Source organism: Melanostigma gelatinosum (assembly GCF_949748355.1).
Source record: "Melanostigma gelatinosum genome assembly, chromosome: 6".
Classification (NCBI taxonomy): Eukaryota; Metazoa; Chordata; class Actinopteri; order Perciformes; family Zoarcidae; genus Melanostigma; species Melanostigma gelatinosum.
In genome coordinates, this window is record NC_136639.1 from 10,988,495 (window position 1) to 11,008,248 (window position 19,754).

Sequence of the window (19,754 nt, forward strand, 5' to 3'; positions counted from 1 at the left end):
GTCCAAAAGACATTGGAACACAATAAATAAGTTTTTCCTCAAACTGTGTGAATAAGGCCATTATTCGCATAAGAAAAGGTAGGCTTAACTATGATGAGTAGTATTCAGGGAGCCATTTGTTCATATGTGCCCGATTAGTTTGGTTTAATAGGATTATGCACACATTGGTATTCGTGTTTTCTGTGTGATTATGTATCAAAATCATGTCATTAAAATGCATGTCTGAGTAGACAAAACCTCTTTGCTGTTTATAACACAGAAGAAGACAGTACTCCCCAAAAAATCTTGTCTCTGTAATATTACCAACATAATAATGGCTCAATCGCTGAATAGTCAGTGAAATACAAACATCTCACGTCTGAAAACAAAATAAGAATCCTAACTGTGTAGCACAGAACATGTTTTTACCTTGTTGTTTGAGAGAAATGTACTTCCAGTCTTTCAAAATGAATATAATGTATTGTATTGAATAGTTCAGATCAAACAGACAGAAAAGGGTTATTACTCCATTGCAAACGGAATTACATAACCTGTTTAATCTCCTGCAGAGTTGAAGGCTGTGGCAGTGAGACTGCAGGCCCGCACCACCTTGTGGTCACATTAGTATGGCTGCTATGACAACAACTATGCAAAACACTGTTCAGCTGACCAAAGTGTCAAGTCGACAGTTTTCGGCATGCATTTCAGGCATGTTTTATTGCTATAGTTTACAAGATTTAAAGACCTTTTCAGCTTTTTCCTGACCTCAAATTTGAGATGTTTTTAAATACTTGCATATTACCATACAATACAAAACACAAGCACATCAAGCACAACTCCTGGACGGTTAATACGGGCAATTCCAAAGAGAAAATTATATTTAAATTTTCTTGGATGTCATGGCAGGTCATCGAAGTTTTATTTTCATAAATCTTTGTCTTAGGGGGCTTTACAATCGGTACAAGATACAACACTGTGTCCTTTGACCTTCAACTTGAAAAGAAAAAAGGCCTCAAAAAATACATAAAACGTCAGTCAGAGCAACAGAGGAATCTCTGTAGGACGGACATGCATGCGTACTGTACAGACATAATTAAGTGAGACTTGAACCCGAAACACCCTGTGTTACTGTTTGTCAATAACAAATAAAACAGTCATTGTTGGTCATAGACTTTATTAGACATGTGCATGTTTTAATAACATACTCATTTTCACGTAATATAGCTACATTGCATATAACATCAAATATATTCTTCTTCTTTTTTTACATTTAATTCCACCATGATTTGCATTATGCAAGATCTACTTTTTTGATTGACAAAAAACCTCAGCTCTTTGATTCTTGCACTTACATTGATGATATACATTTTAAAATCTGGCAGGCATCAAATGACAATCAGTTCAACTCAAATTTGTAAAGATTTAGTCTTTTCACAATGATAGTACGATGCATTTAGAAAACAATAAAACTAGCTGCAACAAAGAAAATAATGTACATTCACAGTCAGATATATCCACCATGAATAATGTAAACTTTTAAAAAGAAAAAAAACCCATCTGTGAATATCAAAAACATACATAAAACGAGTTCTTTGCATCACTGTCACAGCTCATCCTGTCAGTCTCAGGAGGTGCCATGGCAAATAGTACGTCTCATAATGGCCAACAGGCCTCTGAGCGACAGTATGACATTTTTCTAAGTTAACCATCCATGCTAATTGTGATGACTCATTTTCATAAATTACACACTCAGTGTAACACAAAGCTTCTCTCACTGATCCCCTTGGAGTCGGTCTGTACCACGATAAATCAGACAGTCATGCACTGACACTGAGTCGCTGTCAAATTTTAAAATGACAGCCTGAATCACGAATGCATAAACTTACTAGCCCCAGATAGTCCTGCCTCATAGAAAAAAACCTAAGCGTGTACAAAATAGTTAAAGAAATAAAAACTTTTGTGACACACATAATATCAACAAGCACAAATAGCAGCAGGGGATAAAGGCGACAATCTGCACCACTCAGAGCTCTGTACAACACATCTATTTGGTTTGACCAGTTACGGAACGACATTCACACATTGATGCACCATTGAGCACAAGGGGTCACTGTGGCTACACAAAACACAGGCAGCATGAAGAATCTGCAGGGGAACCAGGGCTCCTTTATACTTTTGGCTATTGGGCCTTCTCTAAAAAGCATGATATTGCCATTCTACGTTGACATTCAAATAGAAAGGACTCCTTCTGGAAGACATTTCAGTGCCTGGAAACAGAGTCGTTGTTCAGTCGTGATCAAAGGAAAGGTTGACAGTGCGAGGGGGGGGGGGGGGTTGCAGGAAGTTCTAAATCGACTGCAGGGCCACACCCCCCAGTTAACATTCCGATACCTTTACATTATTTCTTTATTGTATCGCGTATTCTTACAGACTATAAAGTCATTGAAACTCAAGGAAAGGAAGTCTGCTGCACTGTATGATACAGACTAAGGTTTAGAGTTACTTTAGTGCAAAATCCAAATGCATCAACTAACTCCTGAAATAAACCTGACTCAATCCACTAACTTACTGTAAATCCATAGCTACAGTAAGAAGCTTTTTCATTACATTGCATTGGAATCAAGGGAATATGAAATTACACTGTCTGTATATTATCACATTTTTCACCAACTGTACCTGAACAGTTGCAAACCCTGCCTATGCTGTATCCTTCTGTGCCACACCTGTCACACACACAGCAGCACCCCAGGGTGGGAACACCGAGTTGTTGCTTTGTCAAGTGGCAGACGTATAAACCTGAAAATAAAGACTTCATACATCAGTCAATGTCACTGTATTCAAGTATAACTTTGCAGTATTCTCTGTGCAAATGCATCTGAAACAATAGAAAGGTTCTACCTTATTAAAATGCATGCTTTTCCTTGATTATTAGTAAACAAGCACAATAAAACTGCAATGGAAGACCCTCACCCTCACATACAAGTGTCACAATCAATTGGAAATCCCTGAGACAACTCCATTTGATTTGACGTTCTTGTCTGCTTTCAAGGGGGAGAGCTTTTGGGCTTTTGTTCTTGTGCGAGAAAAAAAAGTGGCAACAACAACATACTCACAACACCTACTAGGTCACTGTACTAACTAATACAACTCCATGTCACGACACAGTTACAAGCACCAATGTCAGGGGTTGGAAAATGCGACCATTGCCTCCTGGTGACATGCAGCTAAGACATCAACATGAGCGGTCAACAGCTCAAACAGCCCATGTGTGCAGCTGTGCTGTGTTAGGGACTGTACAAAAATGATTTTGGGACGGACGGGTCAGAAAAGGGTATTGTAACTTTGTTTTTGCTCAGGAGTGTAGTCTTACTTTATTGGGGGAGCAGGGAAGGGTCTTTTAGTTCTTTGTATCTTACCCCATATTTCTATACTAGGTCATATTTGATGTTGTTTATGTGAGATGATTTATATAAAAATAGATAAAATAGTTAATAAATCAAAAAGATGATTTGCATGTGTGCCATAGAGGTGCATTATGCCACATGCAGAGGATATAATAACAGTTTTAGCAAGTTCTACATTCAAAAATAGAAACTGCTGTATTTTAACAATTTTGTTATGTTTGGCATGAATATATAATTTTGACAATTTTTAAAAACACTGGGGAGGGCCTTGCTTTTTTTAATATAAAATAAAATATTAGATTTAGCACTCCTCCACTCCCCAATGATTTTCGTACAGTCCCATAATTCATTCAGTTGGTCGGCTAACCGACTAAACGCAAACATAAAGATCACAATTACTTTACGGCACCTACAAACAAGTGGGAGCAATATTTTGTTGCTTAGTTTCTTATCTTTGTGTATTTGAGTTCATGCATATATAGGCTTTCTTCTGTGATTTGTTTGTGTAACACGAAGGTGTGGATGACTTACTTCAGCTTGAGGCGAGGCAAGGAATGTTTCAGATAACAGTGCCTAATTTAACTGTATATTCTACTTTTTGTTCATTTTAAAAGGTGTTAACTATTTAGGCAGTGAGTGTCAAGTGTGTACATTTTCATATCATGGTCAATGTACATGAATTGGATCCTGTTGGTCCTTGTTCGCTGATGGAATCTGTCCTTCAGTTTGCCTGTCCATCTTTCTGTCAGTAGGAGGAGAGGAGAGGGGCTTATGCCGTCTCAGTCTGAGAAGAGACTGGCAAAAGATTTGCGTAGATTGCGTATGGTTTCAGCCTTCACCTCATCCTGGCTAAGGCTGACTCGTGGCGCTGGGGTTTCTGGAATGTTGAAGGTATTGGTAAGAGACTGGGACTTGCTATAAAGAGAGGAAAATGGCAATAGAGGAGAGGAAGAGGCTATTAAAGTCATGCAGCAAACCCATGAAATGAAAAGACATGAAGCACGGCAAGACAGAGAGAGAGAGAGAGGCAGGAGGAAAAAAGGCTCACCAAAAAAGGATAAAAGCTTTCTATATGGCCATTCAGTATTTCCTTATCATTTAGCTTTGATATGATAGAGTGAATGGCTTTTCTGGATGCAAAGAGATGATGACAAGTGTTTTATGTCTCTATTTCAAGAGAGCATAATGCAATCTAATATAATCCAAAATCAGGATCATGTGAGCCATTTCTCCATGAAAGCCATCAGCTGGAGAATGTATTGACCACTAAGGTAGAAGCAATATTACTCATTTTGTTTTCAGCAAAAACCTCCCAACTACATTTCTAAAGCTTTCAACAAATACAGGTGAAATGTAAAGGTACTTTTCAGCTTTGCGGGCTTCTACTGTATATCACGTTGAGTTGTATAAGTTGTCAGTCGTAGTAAATAGTCAGGGTTTTTTTTAAGATGTATCTTCTTTTTTTTCCAACACACAGTTTTGCATTATTCATCGAGCAATTATTTTCACAATATATGAACTATTGTTTATTTTTTCATGTTTAATGTAATGGTTCAGATTCCTCAGAGTTATCAGTGTTGTCTCCATTAAAATGTTGTGACTGAATGTGAATCGGAATAAAGATAAGTTAAAATGACTTCCAATGATATGCCACTATTGCAGATTCATTATTAAACTCAAAATGTATATTTCTGTAATAAATGCCTTATATAACATCACATCAACCAAAGAAGTTTTATATTAAACTTTTTTAAACAACTTCTGAATAATACTGAGTAAATACCTATTTTGATAGGTTTTTACTTTTGTTCTATCCATGCCTGATACAAAGAGAAAACTGATTTAAAATGTTGAACATTTGTTAACCTGTGTCCTAGAATATGGATTGTGATAAATGTGATATATTATGAACAACAACAAGCCAAATTTGGCTTGTTGTTGTTTTAATGTATGAAATCTGAAATGTTATGTTTGGTGAAACTGCTGCGGAAGGACTGAAAATGTAAGAATTAATAAATCATGCACATTCAAGAGGAGCGTTTGTCAAAAGGTGCATAAATAGATTTCCCATGTGGCATGCATATCCAAATGCAGGCAAAAAGTAAGAAAAATGAGAGGAAACTGATCCGGAATCTTTTATCATATACACTTACTTACTTTAGTTGTGGAGACCCGCCCACAGCCGGGTTGTCCTGACTGGGCTTGTTTGGGGGCTGAGGCTTTTGCTGCAGCGGGGGTCGTCCTCCTGGGCCCCCATGACCTTGAGCAGCAGGTCGGGGCTGCTGGGTGGTGGTTCCTCCAGGGCGACCTTGCTGGCCGGGAGCCCTCGGTTGCTGCGCTGCCCCCTGTGAGTGCTGCCTGGGAGGTGGAGGCCTCTGTTGAGGTTTCTGCTGCAGGGGGACAGACTGCTGCCTCTGAGTTTGAGGTGAACCTCCCTGGCTTCGCTGAGGAGAGCCCTGACCAGAAGGAGTTCTCTGGCCTTGAGGGGCTCCCTGACCTGGTGGCCGTGGCTGGGCTGCAGGTCCTTGGTTAGCCTTAGCCTGAGCACTGGGGTCACCGGTTGCTGGGTTCGCAGCAGATGGCTGGGCCTGTGCAGGAGGTTGGCCTTGAGGCTGTGGGCGCTGCTGAGATGGGGGACTTTGCTGAGGACCACCTACAGTAAAAAAAACAAATCAGCAATCACATGCAAATACCTTCCTGGTGTCCTGGCCTAGACTTGGAAATAAAGAGAAATTAATCAATAAATTGTATCATTTAACTTCCAAGTTCTTACCCTGAGGTGAGGGGCGCTGTTGAGCCTGTGGTACGTTGGGCTGTGAGACAGGCTGAGGAGACACTGTTTTCTACAAAACATACAGGGATAAAATGGCAGTGAGTAAATGTGCATCAATCAAGAAAGGAAAGAAAATGAGCTAAGGATAGAAACATATATTAAAAGGATCAGTGCTTGGCCCACGACTCTTCATTTATGTTTTGACTCTTGATTACCCACACATATGACATAAATCTCCACGTCTGTGCAGATGACACTCAAGCTGACATCTATCCTTGCAAAAGTGTGTTTGATACCTCAGAAATATATGTCAGCTCGCTCAATGCACCTGAAAATACTGTCAGATTGAGTTATATTAAGTATTGGTCCAGGCAGACATAGACATCTATTTTCAGACATTACCTTAGAGTCAGAATGCTTATTATTTCAATATTCTTAAAACGCAATTCTTACATTTTTGTAACATGTCCAGGGTCTTCACTATGCTGTCTTTTACAACGGTTCCACCGATGTATGGTTCCACCAATTACCTTGAGTTTGGTCAAGGTACACCTGCACGCTTAAAGGTCCTTGCTTTGATATTTAAAGGCTTGCATGGCTAGGCACCACATACGCGTCATAGTCTGTATACAGTATGTATGCAGTATATACAGTGCATTGTATACATGTTATCTCATAAGTTTCTGATGTTCTTAGAAACCTTGTGTGTAACTGTGCACGCCAACAGATCTGACTTGAAATATATTACTAATAAAAGTGTGAAGAATAAAGACAGGTAAGAGATTTCTGGATCAAAAATAGAGTATCTGTGGTTTGAGCACCTGTGCAGGCTGCCCTGCTGTGGAAGAGCTCAAAGTGCGTGGAACAGCCTGGTTCATCTTAGAAATCACCAGCTCTGCAATCTGAACACGATCCTCGTCTTGCTGGTCTCCAATCAGCGGCATCGAACAGTCATCAACCTAAAAATCCACATATGATGGATTTAATAGATTTCCCTTATGGTCACAGACAAATATTCCATTGATATGATGTGTTTGCCTTTTAGTACCTCTATAATGTAGTCCATGCCATCTTTACCATGTAGAGCCTCCACAGCACAGATATCCAACCCTCCAAAGATGTCAGCACAAGAGTCCACCCACAGTCTGTACCTGTAATAACATGTCAAACAGATCGATAATAGTACAGCGAGACATTATAGGATTCACAATCTCATCTCCTCTGCATTTATGAGCTCTTACTTGTCTGACATGGCCACCTGCTCAAGCATAGATGAGCCAGTGTTGGTTTTCCAGTTGCCAGAAATTGATGTTCTCCTGTTTATTAGAATTGTTTGAATTATTTTGCTGTTCAACCACTTTCATTTGATATAATAATGTACCGGTGAGCTGGCTCTCTGGCAGTAATCTGAAACTCACATGTAAGCTTTGTAATGGTTGCCGATCTTCTGGATGCGGACGTCGTACTTTGCATCAATGAAGGGCTCGGATGTGGCATAAGTCTTGGTCAGTGCCACAACACTGGCAATATCTTGAAAATCATATTGATTGTCCACTTTCACCTGGAGTGGCAAAGGTCAACATATAAATATACTGGCATATATTGGTCCAAGAAATATTTTGTTGACACTTCAGTACTACCTTTCCCATTCCTGAGTGAGCATGGCCCATCTTTACCACTACAGGAAAGCGGGGGGAGGTAATCTGTAACAAGAGAATCATCACATACTCAGACTTATCATGAATTAACTTCATCATTCATCACTCTAATCACTAAAACACAATTGACACACAGCACACCTCCTCTATTTCTGCAGGAGATTCGGATTCATATTGACAGCTTGAAAGCCAGCCCAGTGCTGTCAGCCTGTGACTGCAGGGGTGGAGATGACTGCTCTGCAGCAACAGACTCAGTGTACGGTAACTGTAATCTCACTCACTGGCTTGGCAGACGAATAATCAGAAACTCTGCATCTGCCAGTTACGGAAAAAAACAAGACACTCCCCAGGAAATTAGATCGATCTCAGCTGCTACATGAGATGGGATATTGACATGAAAGTAAATGACCCTCTTAAAATGTGAAGTGGGCCGTGCAGAGGGATGGCCTGTTTGTGTGTGTGTCTCCTTAAGGCTTCAGCATTAAGACATACCCATCAGCCCAAGTGGAAAGGAGGGAGGAGAGAGAGAAGGAGAGCAGATGGCAAAGAACTTACCATTTCCTTGTGGTTTGGGTAGTAAACCTGCTCTATCAGAGGGAACGCCTCTGAGCCGAGTTGCTTGGAGATCCTAGACATCTGAGCAAACTAAAATGGACAGAAATGTTTAGGAGAGAGCATTTGTACTCCAAAATTTAAGTTTCATATGTCTATGCAGATGAAATTGTGTCGTATAGTTTCAAACTAATTGATGAATAATACTTGCCACCCATGGTTTGTCACAGAAATTGTAGACAGAGTGCAAAGAGTTAACACTTGGCACTCCAGCATACTGCAGTCCAATCACGATGTTCCGGTGGTCTCCATTCTTGTCCATGCTGAAGGCATGTTGTCTGATCAGCACAAAGTCTGGCTTCAAGGATCTGGGTGAGAGGACATTGGCAAAATATTAAACTGCATTGCAAGGCAAACTGAACAGTCATGAGGCACTTGCATTCATGGTAGTGGTTTTTCAGCAGATTTCAACAGCAAATTTGCAGCAGCACTTTCAAACTGTCTTATCTAGAAATGTTTTGCAGAGTACTTACTTCGTAACCTTATGCCCATTCCTGATTGCATCAATGTCCACATTGTAAGTGCCTGTGGAATTCACCACCAGGCTGATTTCAGAGAATTCTGCCTAAAAAAAAAGAATTGAAAAAAAAGAATTGAAATCATGATCACAGCAGCAGGACAGTGCATGACATATCAGATCAGATGGCAGACTTCATCTGAAGCGTGTTTCTACCTGTTAAGAGGCCACAGGGGAAATAATTGAAATGCCAGGGCAACATGAAGTAGAGGGACAAAAATAGAAATGCCTCAGGCAGTGGAAAAGATTTAATAACTATCAGGGTGTCCTCGAAGTGTTGTTGGGTGGATTACAATATAAGTAGCCATAGACACACACTGTGTTAATAATAATAATAATAATAATAATAATAACACATCTTTTTACAAGGCTACTCATTACTATTCACATATTTACCAAAATGACTAGAACACACAAACAACTCATTTATTTCTATAAGAGATTACAGTAAAAACATTGCATTATTAAGAATGGCTTTCTGGAGGCATGTGCCAAACAAACTATGTTTCTCTTAATCAGACTTCAAGAGAACAGTGTGGGAATGAATAAAGCAGCCCCCTCTCATATCAATACTCTGGGACATTTATCATTCGAAGGGCTCTCTGTGAACACCGTAATAGCACCCATTGTACTGGATGATTCATCTGTTATTTACTAAAGAAACCACAAATTATGTTATGTTAGTATCAGGCCTGTTGTTGATAAGTTTACCCAATGTGCAAGTTGACATATTAGTAAGATTTACCCAACAAAATGTCTCACCAAAGGACTTAGAGATGTCACTGCCTCAGAAAATAAAGAGATCAAACCAAAAGATCAAAGGGAAGACAAATGATGCATAATATGGGCAGGGTTATGTAACATCCCTCCAACTGAAGTTCACAGTTTAGTCATGAGGCTAAAGCTGGTTTATTTCAACGAGTCCAGTTATTTTACAAGTTCCCTGTCCTCCTAAGGAGTAAAGATTGACACAAATACAGAGTAAGGAAAATAGTTGTGTGTAAAACTTACCTGTTCTACCTTGATGTCAAATTCACTGTGGACCTTTCTTCCTCTGAAGACCTTTACCCTGCATGTGAAATGAAGATTTCAGTCCAATTGTTGTTTGTATTCAGACACAAAACAATCATTTAATTTTGCTCATTTCTCCTGTAATTGACAGATAACATTTTCTCCAGCATTTGCAGAACATTTCAGAACTGACCAATGGAAGAGTTATGTCAAATACATAAATAAAGCTGAAGTCAATGGAACTAAATGCTATTTCTCCACAGATAAAGTAATAGGTTAGTGGCAGTACGTTATATGCTGGTATGACTGTAACTGCTGGCAGTCATCAGGATTAGGCCTGACAGCCCCATGCAACATAAACAAAAGGTAAAGCTACATTAAGATTCTTAAATGAAATTCTTTTACTACCTGATGCACAAGGATATATGAATTGGACATAAGTACATTAATACTGGACCTAGCCTTTTACATCTACCTTGAATATATGCATAGTTTATTATCACCTAGGGTGTCATTTTGGGACAACATTTCAGTGTTTTATCACCTTTGCTGTGTGTGCAAAGCTCCAACAAGCATGCATTATGCACACTGGTGAGGAGGCTTGACTAACCTGATGCAGGCATTTTTCTTGTGCACAATTTGCTCTTACATCCACTCCACTTGAAAATACCTGCATCATCATTGGCATTATAGCCCATCCCTGCATCAGCCATGCAGGTATGGCCATTAGCATTTCATTGGCAGAATGCAATACTTCTACACGAGCAACAGCTTATCGGCAATTGAAAATGGCTCCTCTGCCGTCAGTCGGTTGCGCGTTTGCCACGGCACTATCGGTACACAAACACGTTTGCGCGGTGTTTCAGGTCTGAGCAAAGCCAACGGCTGTTACACGTGGTATATCTCAATGCACTGGGTGAATCATATGACCTTCTAGAATGTTAGGCCACTGCAACCCACAGTCTGCCACACATTTTGGTCTAGACGATGAGGCACCGCGCAGGCAATAAGCACTGCTCTTACCAGTCGGTCTGCTGATCGTCGATAACCAGGAGGATCTTGGCACTGCTGGAGACTCCTGCCCGGTCAGCTGCCTCAGATAAGGTCGCAGCCGCAGCAGCTGTGGTCTGTTTAACAGCATTTGATATGGATGAGAAGAAGCCGGAGCCTCCACCTCCGGGCTGCTGCTGCTGCTGCTGCGGCTGCGGCTGCTGCTGATGCTGCGGCTGAGGCTGGCTGGTGGACTGCCGCCTCTCCGTCGGGCCGGGCGACACTGCGGGGCTTTCCTGCGGCTGGTCGGGGCGTTGGAGATCGGTCATGTAGCCATTGGGCAGGTTGGACATGAAATTGCTGTCCGAGAGTCGTCGACGCAGGTAGTTCATGATGGAGACTTTCTATAGTGACGGAGAGAGGTGTCCAAATATCCTCCAACTGGATGCGACTTGCAGCCTGGTGTGTCCAGTAACAAAACGGAATGACTAGGCTACTTTCCTTTGTACAGGGGCGGGGATCAATGTTGCCTGAAGAGAAACAAGTCTTGTAATATCTATTGGGTGCAGATTTTTAATATCTAATTACAACAGTAAGGAATCGTGACTGTAAAGCTTAAGGAATTAGCTAAGGTAAAGTAATCACAGTAATCCATAGCGGAACAAATAAGGCTCTATAAATAATGAATACTATTTACGTTTATATATGATGGATTGTGTAAATAAACCGCACCCATCAAAGCAACCACTACTGTCATAACAAGGCACGATGAAGCCTACCTGGGAGTGTATCCAACCTGATCCGCCCCGAGGATGAGTTGATGATGCCTAATTATTATCTCTCACAGGAAACCTAAATATAGGTTACTCTCATGTCCTCTGTGCAGTCGGAAAACGGTGCATCGGATTTGAACATGTGAAATGAAAGCTACAGTCCTTCCAGCATCACCGCCGTTCTCCCTGTCCTTAGTCTACCCTCAAGCCCTCGTTTCTTCCGTCTGCCCTGCGTCACTCCCAGTCATCCTGAAGGAAAGTGGCCTGCAAGGCTGCACGAGAGTCAAGTTAGGCGGTGTGCGATACACGACTTCCGGATGTTGCTTTCAATTTTTTTTTTACTTTATAGGTTTTACACCACCTACGGTACATCTTGACATTCTAATTCAAAGGTAACACATTATTCATTTTGACACGTTTTAATGCACATAGGGACATCTATTTCTCTTTTGTGAATCAATGTGCCATAACCACTTCATTCTCTAACTTCATATTTTTCTCTCAGCAACGTGTTGAAGCATTGACAGGAAATCAACAGATGTTTTAAATAGTTGTTCAAGTCATGTTATTAAATCAACATTTATGGGTACAGCTTCGGAATGTGATGATGTGTTGCCTTCGTGTGTTTTATGTCGTTGCAAACTAAATATTCGGGGGCATATAGGTCGTGCAAAACAAGCAACTAGAATAAGTCGTGTCAGGCTTTGGTAAAAAAAAAATAACGAAAGAGTCGTTTTGCAGTTTTGACGTTGACCAAACGGTTAATGATTTAAATGAATCGACTCAATGCGTAAATTGAAGTGGAAATACTTTGCAGTTGCACCCATCAAAGTATTTAAAAGAGTGGCAGCTGAAATCACTCAAATGGCTTGCAAATGTTTAAGTGTTCTAAGCTATTAAAAGGAATTTTAATTAACTTCTTGTATTGTTCAGCCTGTGATTGTCTGACTTGAAGCAGCTGTTGAACACGGTGGAGATTATGCGAAATCGCGATGCCTCTAAACAGTTTAGCCCTGGTTATCAGGAGATATGACAAGTCGCACTAAGTTTGAACCGGTTAGACAGACCTGCGTCTGTTGCCAAGAAACCTTCCGTTTGCCCTGAAGGGTACGGAGGGAACACATACACACACACACACACACACACACCCCCACCCTCTCAGGCGTGCTTCTCGGTTAAGGGGAAGTCCAAGGTCTGAGCCAGCAAATTACTGAGACGCCACCTAGTCTAGGGGAGAAGGAGGGGGGGGGGGGGGCAGCCATCGCACCCCCGTGGAGTCCGGGAAGCCGGAGGCAGTGTGATCCATGAGAATATAGGTCATTAGTCTAGAGAAGACAGAAGGGAAATTCCCAGACAAAGTGAAAAATGCTGAGGAGCTCATATGGACCACGAAGGCAGACCTGGCTTTCAAAGATTACGCTGAAGTAAGGGTTTTTGTGTCATCAATCAAGTGAGGTGAAGGGTAGGAATCCGTTGGAAGTCAGACATCTGAAGCCCGTATTAGTATAAATAAGGGCAGTTTTGAAACAGCAGAAGCACACTTGGAGCAGGACCTGGAAGACGCTTTTGGAGAAGGAGTCTCTAATCCCGTGCGGGCTCCGGCCTGCACGGAGGAAAACTTTAACTTTTTACAGAATCTCCGGACTTTGACTGTCGGAGGTTTTTAAGAAAACTTAGAAGGTTTTTTGAAGTCTAGTCAGGAGAGAAGGCTCACTCTGTCCAGTCCTGCGCTGGGTGAATCATTAACTTTTTCCTCCGTAGGCTACACAGCCAGCTTCGTCTGCCTGGCTGAGTCAGCTTTTTACAGATCCTTTGTCTGTAAACTGCTCTGAAGGGGTTTTTGAATACTTAGGTGATTTTTTCTTATATTTTTCAGTTAACGATTTTCCTCTGCATTTTGGACCAAGAGACTATACTTTGATTTAAATGCAAATAAATAAATAACGAATTAGTTTCTTCGACCGAGTCCTTTTTCTTCATATTTCCTGAGAAGCCATAACGAGGTGGTCACACCTCAGATGATCCCCTTCATCCCCTGAGGTAAGTTGTGTTTGATCCAGCTCGGTACACTACTGATAAGCATTCCTGACATGCGCCAAACATCCTAATACTTATTCAAATTATTTTCGCTTTAAACTAAGAGAAGTCCTCCGGGAGAGACCAGCTTGCGTTTGAAAGAGCTTTATATCTGTTTGGGTTCTCAAGCCGGATCTTATCAATTACGAAAGGATTAAGAAAAATCTAAAACCAAAATAAATAAAAGAGACAGAATAAATACTGGACTCTTATGAAAAACCAAATAATCGTCCGAGCGACAGACTACATTGTCTATATGAGTGGCTGCGGGTCACGTCAGATTAGACAGAAATCCAGCTTTGGACCAGGCTGGTGGTCAGATAATTAAAAAATATTCGGTACAATATTATAACCCGGTAAGGATCAATCTTAGGGTACAGCAGTGCTCGAGGCAAAACCAGGGAGGATTGGGGAGAATTCTCTCATCCCCATATCTCCCGCCCGGTCAGATGTGAAGATCATATAGGGAAAGGAGTAAAAATCCCACCCCCCCTTCTCGCCGACTCTCACGGCAATAAGGGGTTCACACAGGGAGGTCCCAGATCCACCGGGCACGCGTCACGTGGAGTCTGGGTCCCTCTGGTGCATCGCAAGGGTTGATGTATCACCAGCTGGCCCCCTGTCGATCTGTGCATCAATGATCGATACGGAGCTCCGTCGGCTCACTCTTTTATGCGTTTCACATAAAAGGCCTCCTATTTGCTTATTACTAATTATTTCCAGATGAATTGAAAAGGTTTACATAAGGAATATAGTTCTAATAACCCAAATAGAAATAATAAAAAAAAAATAAAAAAAATTAATAATTATTAATTTTTCAATTTTTTATTATCGAATCAAAAAATCGTGAGGGGTCACCCCCCAGATATCACGTAACATGGCGCCCAACGTGGGGCTCGAGAGGGATTAGATCCTAGAGACACTAGAACGTGTATTCTGGGAAGAACAGAGGTTCCCTCTCGGGTTAAAGTACACGGACCCTCCCAAGGAGAAACAGAAAAGTGATGTGAATTCAACCAGCGAAATCAAGCTGAGGTGATATATTGAACTCTGCCAGAAGTGGTAAAAAAATCGACAATCCTCGACCGACGTTCGCAACACTCGTCCGTCAGTACCGGCAGTCAAGGAAAAGATTTTATCACTCTGCTCTCTCTATTAGGAATCGGTACCAGGGATCGAGGCAGTCAATAAATCCTCTAAAAAACTTGACCGTCCTTCTCACAGGAGAAGGAGTCGTTCAGTTAAAACGGGACAAATAGACAGATCCTTAGTGTTAAAAAACTTAGAACCAAGTAGAGAGGAAACCCTTAAATTAAAAGTACTTCACGGGAGGGCATTTAAGAGATTTAGTGGACAGAGATATTGATCGCTGCGCATAGGTTTAAAGGATACCTAGCTTGTCGACACAGAGGCCCGGCGAGAGCATACGATTTTAAATAAAATAGTATAGTATCCTCCCCCGTCTAAAAACAGGGTGCCCTTTTTAGCACACCGCTGTAACACAGAGAAGGTCTAGTTGGGCTGATCACTCAATGCAATTAACGACTCAGGCACTGAAGAGATGAAAAAGGGCAAAATCCTTCCCGAGTCAATATATTGGAAGATTATATCATAGTTATATAACGTAGAGAAATTCAATGTATTGTTCGTAGTAATATTACAGTAATATTATTGCAGGGCTTAATGGTATTATCAGTATATGATTCTAGCATTTAGCAGAGACCTGAGAGAATGAGGCTCTGAAACGCCAAGACGTGTGGAACAGGGGAACTGATTGATTTCTCTCAGGATAAAATCAGGGTGTATGATATTACCGCAGTGGTATCGCCACACGTTGGATTTTATTGCTGTTATATATTAAAATAATAGTATTTCGAAAATGGAGGAGGAAGGAACGGAATGGGGTTCAGATAGTGAGGACCCTCCTCATGGGAGGTTATCTCCCCCCCACTTTGAGCAACCGCGGAGGACATTATGTCCAGATCCCCGTAAATACGCTGATCCGGGTAGTTATTGCAGGGAATTAAGGAAAGCCCTGGAGCCCAGTGCTCCGCCACCATATAATCAGGAATGCACAGTATATACCATGAATACAAGATATCGGTTTAGAACATCCGTGTTTAAAACACTAAAAACGATTTATAAATTTGCAGTGTGGGGTAGTATTACAGTGTTGATTTTGGTTAATATTGATAAGTGCAAAATTTAAAAAGCCCCCCCCCTTGCTCCTAGCGGAGGGAGCAGGCAGAGGAGGGGAGGCAGTTCCCCCCCTCCTTGCTCCGAGCAGAGCGAGCAGGCAAAGGAGGGGCGGCCCCCTCCTTTTTGCTCAGAGGAGAGAGAGCGAGCGGGGGAGGAGGGGCAGCCCCTCCCCTTGCTTCCCTTGCTTTCAAGGCAGCTCAGAATGAGCTAGAATAAGAAAAAAAAGCAAACCGCTCGCCCACACAAGTGGACTAAATGGCCCAAAGCCAGGCCGAAAAACGGCTAAACTTTCCCTAACTCCTTCCACCAGGTTGGAGAGGGAAAGATGCACTCACTGAGGTCCTGATTGAGCAAGCCTCTCCAATAAGGACCAATGTGCATGAGGGATTACGAAATGAGGGACACGACAAGGTCAATAGGTTTTTTGAAACAGAATCTAGTTCCTCTTCCTAACCTTAGAACACATCCAACACAAAGTGAGGTCACGGGTCAACAGTGAACGATGGTTGATGGCTTCAAGACAGCTACGCCAGGAAAAAATAAAAATAAAAAAGGCAAGCCAGTATCCCATCAGGCATGGGCCTCACGTTGACTTCTGTGACCTCACACGTTACATTCCACAAGCCGGCTGGATCATCAGCTGCTCAGGGGACAAGATTTTGCCTAGAATGAGCCTGGACAGCCCTCTATTGGCATTCAGGGGAACTCCAAAATCACCGTTTCTCTAAATATAGTTAGGGTCTTTAATCCTTTAAAAGTATATCATTTTTTTTGTTTGTTACTTTACCAGTTCCATTCTTATCAGCCGTATATTTTACACGAGTTTCTCTGATTTTTCAGTTTCTCCTGCGAGGACATTTTGTTCATTTCTTATTTTATATTTTTCACGATCTTATCCTTTATATTAAGTAGGGATTATATACACATCGTTTGAGTGTTTTATGCAGTTGTTACGGACTGAGCATTTATTTTTAGTTTTAAAACTTTTTCAAACTTTTAAGTTGAATATTCTAGTTAAGGAAGGAGAGAGCCTTTTCAGATTTTTATGTTTTGATTTCTACACGATTTCTACCCTGGTCATTATGTGAAAATGAATCTTGGACCAGATGACTGGCCCAGCCCAACGATCTATGATCCTGATCTGTGCTTTCATATGGCATACAGAAGGGCGAGGGCAACAGCAGCTAACAATATCCTTCACGATTGTATAAAACTTAATCGGCTGCGAGATAGCGCGCCTCAGTCTAGAAAGGACAGGTTGAAACAGGTAGTCATTTAAGGTTTTCTCTTTCTTTGATACTTTACTGCTATTTTTGTTGAATAATTTTATCCTCATCCCCTGGATATATTGGGTTTAACCTCTCATCCCTGAGGTCTCCAGGTTAACCACACCGAATCTCCAAGCTCGGGGCAGGTCCAGTTGGACCGGCGGGTTGTACCACTGTCGGACTCGCCAGAATCACCCACTGCTATCTCTCCCTCTCTGTCTCCCAACGTCAACATGACCCTGACCTCTGTCCACTCTGTGGACGAAGAAATCGATCCCCGAAACGTGTACGGGCCCGTACGTGATGCAACGGACCTGAGGGACCATCAGCCCATCGGGGGAGACCTGGCCTACGCGGACCTGGGTCCTTATCAGTATCCAAATACTGAAACTGGACTTTCCGTGGGCCCGGGGGCCTTCAATCGACTCTAACGACCAGGGTGTAGAGGAATATGTCCTCTGGGACAGAAAGCGGGCTGAGACAGGTGACGTCTTGGACGGGAGATGCTGAACTATCGACAGTGACGGGTGCTGGCGTGGCTCGCATGTGACTCTGGACATTGACTTTTCTGCTCTAGGAGAGAGAAGAAAAGAAAAAATACAAAAACAAAGAGGTTGTGGGGGTATGTTGTATTTTCTGATATGTTCAACGTTTTGTATCCTGTACTTTTATGATATCTTTGAGAGGTGGCTTTTGTTTTTGGGGATGAGGAGTGTTTTACTTTTTAGCGTTGCTTTTTCTTCTTTTTAACCTATGTTTTCAGATAGGATTCATTTTCTTTTTCCTGTCTTTATTTCAATGATATCATTTCATGTGTTGTGTTTCAATATGATTCAGATTCCCATTGTTTTTCTGGGAATACCTGCTTTTGTGCATTTTTGACGATACAGAAGTTATGATGGACCTCTACTGTGAGAGTATGAGATGTTCTATTTTTCGTGTATCTGGTGCCATTCGAGAGAGGGTGTTAGGAGATGTGGCGAATTAGCCCAGATAGCATAGAAAATGGTTGATCTTCCGTTCACTGCGATAGACATTGACATTGTCTTTTGTGTGATACAAGAACGGAGGTAGAGACAAGTCGCGATTCGCAAGAGAGGGTGTTGAACACGGTGGAGATTATGCGAAATCGCGATGCCTCTAAACAGTTTAGCCCTGGTTATCAGGAGATATGACAAGTCGCACTAAGTTTGAACCGGTTAGACAGACCTGCGTCTGTTGCCAAGAAACCTTCCGTTTGCCCTGAAGGGTACGGAGGGAACACATACACACACACACACACACACACACCCCCACCCTCTCAGGCGTGCTTCTCGGTTAAGGGGAAGTCCAAGGTCTGAGCCAGCAAATTACTGAGACGCCACCTAGTCTAGGGGAGAAGGAGGGGGGGGGGGGGGCAGCCATCGCACCCCCGTGGAGTCCGGGAAGCCGGAGGCAGTGTGATCCATGAGAATATAGGTCATTAGTCTAGAGAAGACAGAAGGGAAATTCCCAGACAAAGTGAAAAATGCTGAGGAGCTCATATGGACCACGAAGGCAGACCTGGCTTTCAAAGATTACGCTGAAGTAAGGGTTTTTGTGTCATCAATCAAGTGAGGTGAAGGGTAGGAATCCGTTGGAAGTCAGACATCTGAAGCCCGTATTAGTATAAATAAGGGCAGTTTTGAAACAGCAGAAGCACACTTGGAGCAGGACCTGGAAGACGCTTTTGGAGAAGGAGTCTCTAATCCCGTGCGGGCTCCGGCCTGCACGGAGGAAAACTTTAACTTTTTACAGAATCTCCGGACTTTGACTGTCGGAGGTTTTTAAGAAAACTTAGAAGGTTTTTTGAAGTCTAGTCAGGAGAGAAGGCTCACTCTGTCCAGTCCTGCGCTGGGTGAATCATTAACTTTTTCCTCCGTAGGCTACACAGCCAGCTTCGTCTGCCTGGCTGAGTCAGCTTTTTACAGATCCTTTGTCTGTAAACTGCTCTGAAGGGGTTTTTGAATACTTAGGTGATTTTTTCTTATATTTTTCAGTTAACGATTTTCCTCTGCATTTTGGACCAAGAGACTATACTTTGATTTAAATGCAAATAAATAAATAACGAATTAGTTTCTTCGACCGAGTCCTTTTTCTTCATATTTCCTGAGAAGCCATAACGAGGTGGTCACACCTCAGATGATCCCCTTCATCCCCTGAGGTAAGTTGTGTTTGATCCAGCTCGGTACACTACTGATAAGCATTCCTGACATGCGCCAAACATCCTAATACTTATTCAAATTATTTTCGCTTTAAACTAAGAGAAGTCCTCCGGGAGAGACCAGCTTGCGTTTGAAAGAGCTTTATATCTGTTTGGGTTCTCAAGCCGGATCTTATCAATTACGAAAGGATTAAGAAAAATCTAAAACCAAAATAAATAAAAGAGACAGAATAAATACTGGACTCTTATGAAAAACCAAATAATCGTCCGAGCGACAGACTACATTGTCTATATGAGTGGCTGCGGGTCACG

The 19,754-nt window shown here is 41.9% G+C and overlaps 2 protein-coding genes across 7 annotated transcripts in view; one reads left to right on the forward strand and one right to left on the reverse strand.

The window, feature by feature from the left end:
* Nucleotides 1-19,754, forward strand: part of vgll4l (vestigial like 4 like) — a 120,542-nt gene that overhangs the window by 92,179 nt on the left and 8,609 nt on the right. For 3 of the 5 annotated variants that reach the window (XM_079270185.1, XM_079270188.1, XM_079270189.1), the window contains exon 1: nt 16,247-19,442. The gene's annotated coding sequence lies outside the window, so the exon portion shown is untranslated. Of the gene's footprint in view, nt 1-12,571; nt 12,660-16,246; nt 19,443-19,754 lie in introns of those variants that run through there. The other 2 variants (XM_079270186.1, XM_079270187.1) reach the window with 2 other exon arrangements.
* syn1 (synapsin I) lies at nt 1,058-12,397 on the reverse strand. Of its 2 annotated transcripts, none has more exons than XM_079270182.1 (13): nt 10,978-12,397; nt 9,955-10,012; nt 8,900-8,991; nt 8,578-8,734; nt 8,370-8,459; nt 7,797-7,859; nt 7,575-7,717; nt 7,398-7,472; nt 7,205-7,307; nt 6,978-7,115; nt 6,157-6,226; nt 5,541-6,036; nt 1,058-4,260 (listed from the first exon to the last, which is right to left on the reverse strand). In XM_079270182.1, the coding sequence occupies exons 1-13, from the start codon at nt 11,334-11,336 to the stop codon at nt 4,233-4,235; spliced, it is 1,872 nt and encodes a 623-aa protein (XP_079126308.1). In that variant the 5' UTR covers nt 11,337-12,397; the 3' UTR covers nt 1,058-4,232. The 2 variants fall into 2 exon arrangements, with proteins under 2 accessions (XP_079126308.1, XP_079126307.1); XM_079270181.1 differs by having other exon boundaries at nt 1,058-4,298.

Bases quoted from the DNA above. Each gene is read 5' to 3' on its own strand.
- syn1 (XM_079270181.1), bottom strand. From the start codon at position 11,336: ATGAACTACCTGCGTCGACGACTCTCGGACAGCAATTTCATGTCCAAC. The intron at 8,992-9,954 runs GTAAGTTTTACA...CTTTTTTTTTAG, and splicing joins TTGACATCAAGGTAGAACAG to GCAGAATTCTCTGAAATCAG. The intron at 4,299-5,540 runs GTAAGTAAGTGT...CTCTCTTTATAG, and splicing joins GGCGGGTCTCCACAACTAAA to CAAGTCCCAGTCTCTTACCA.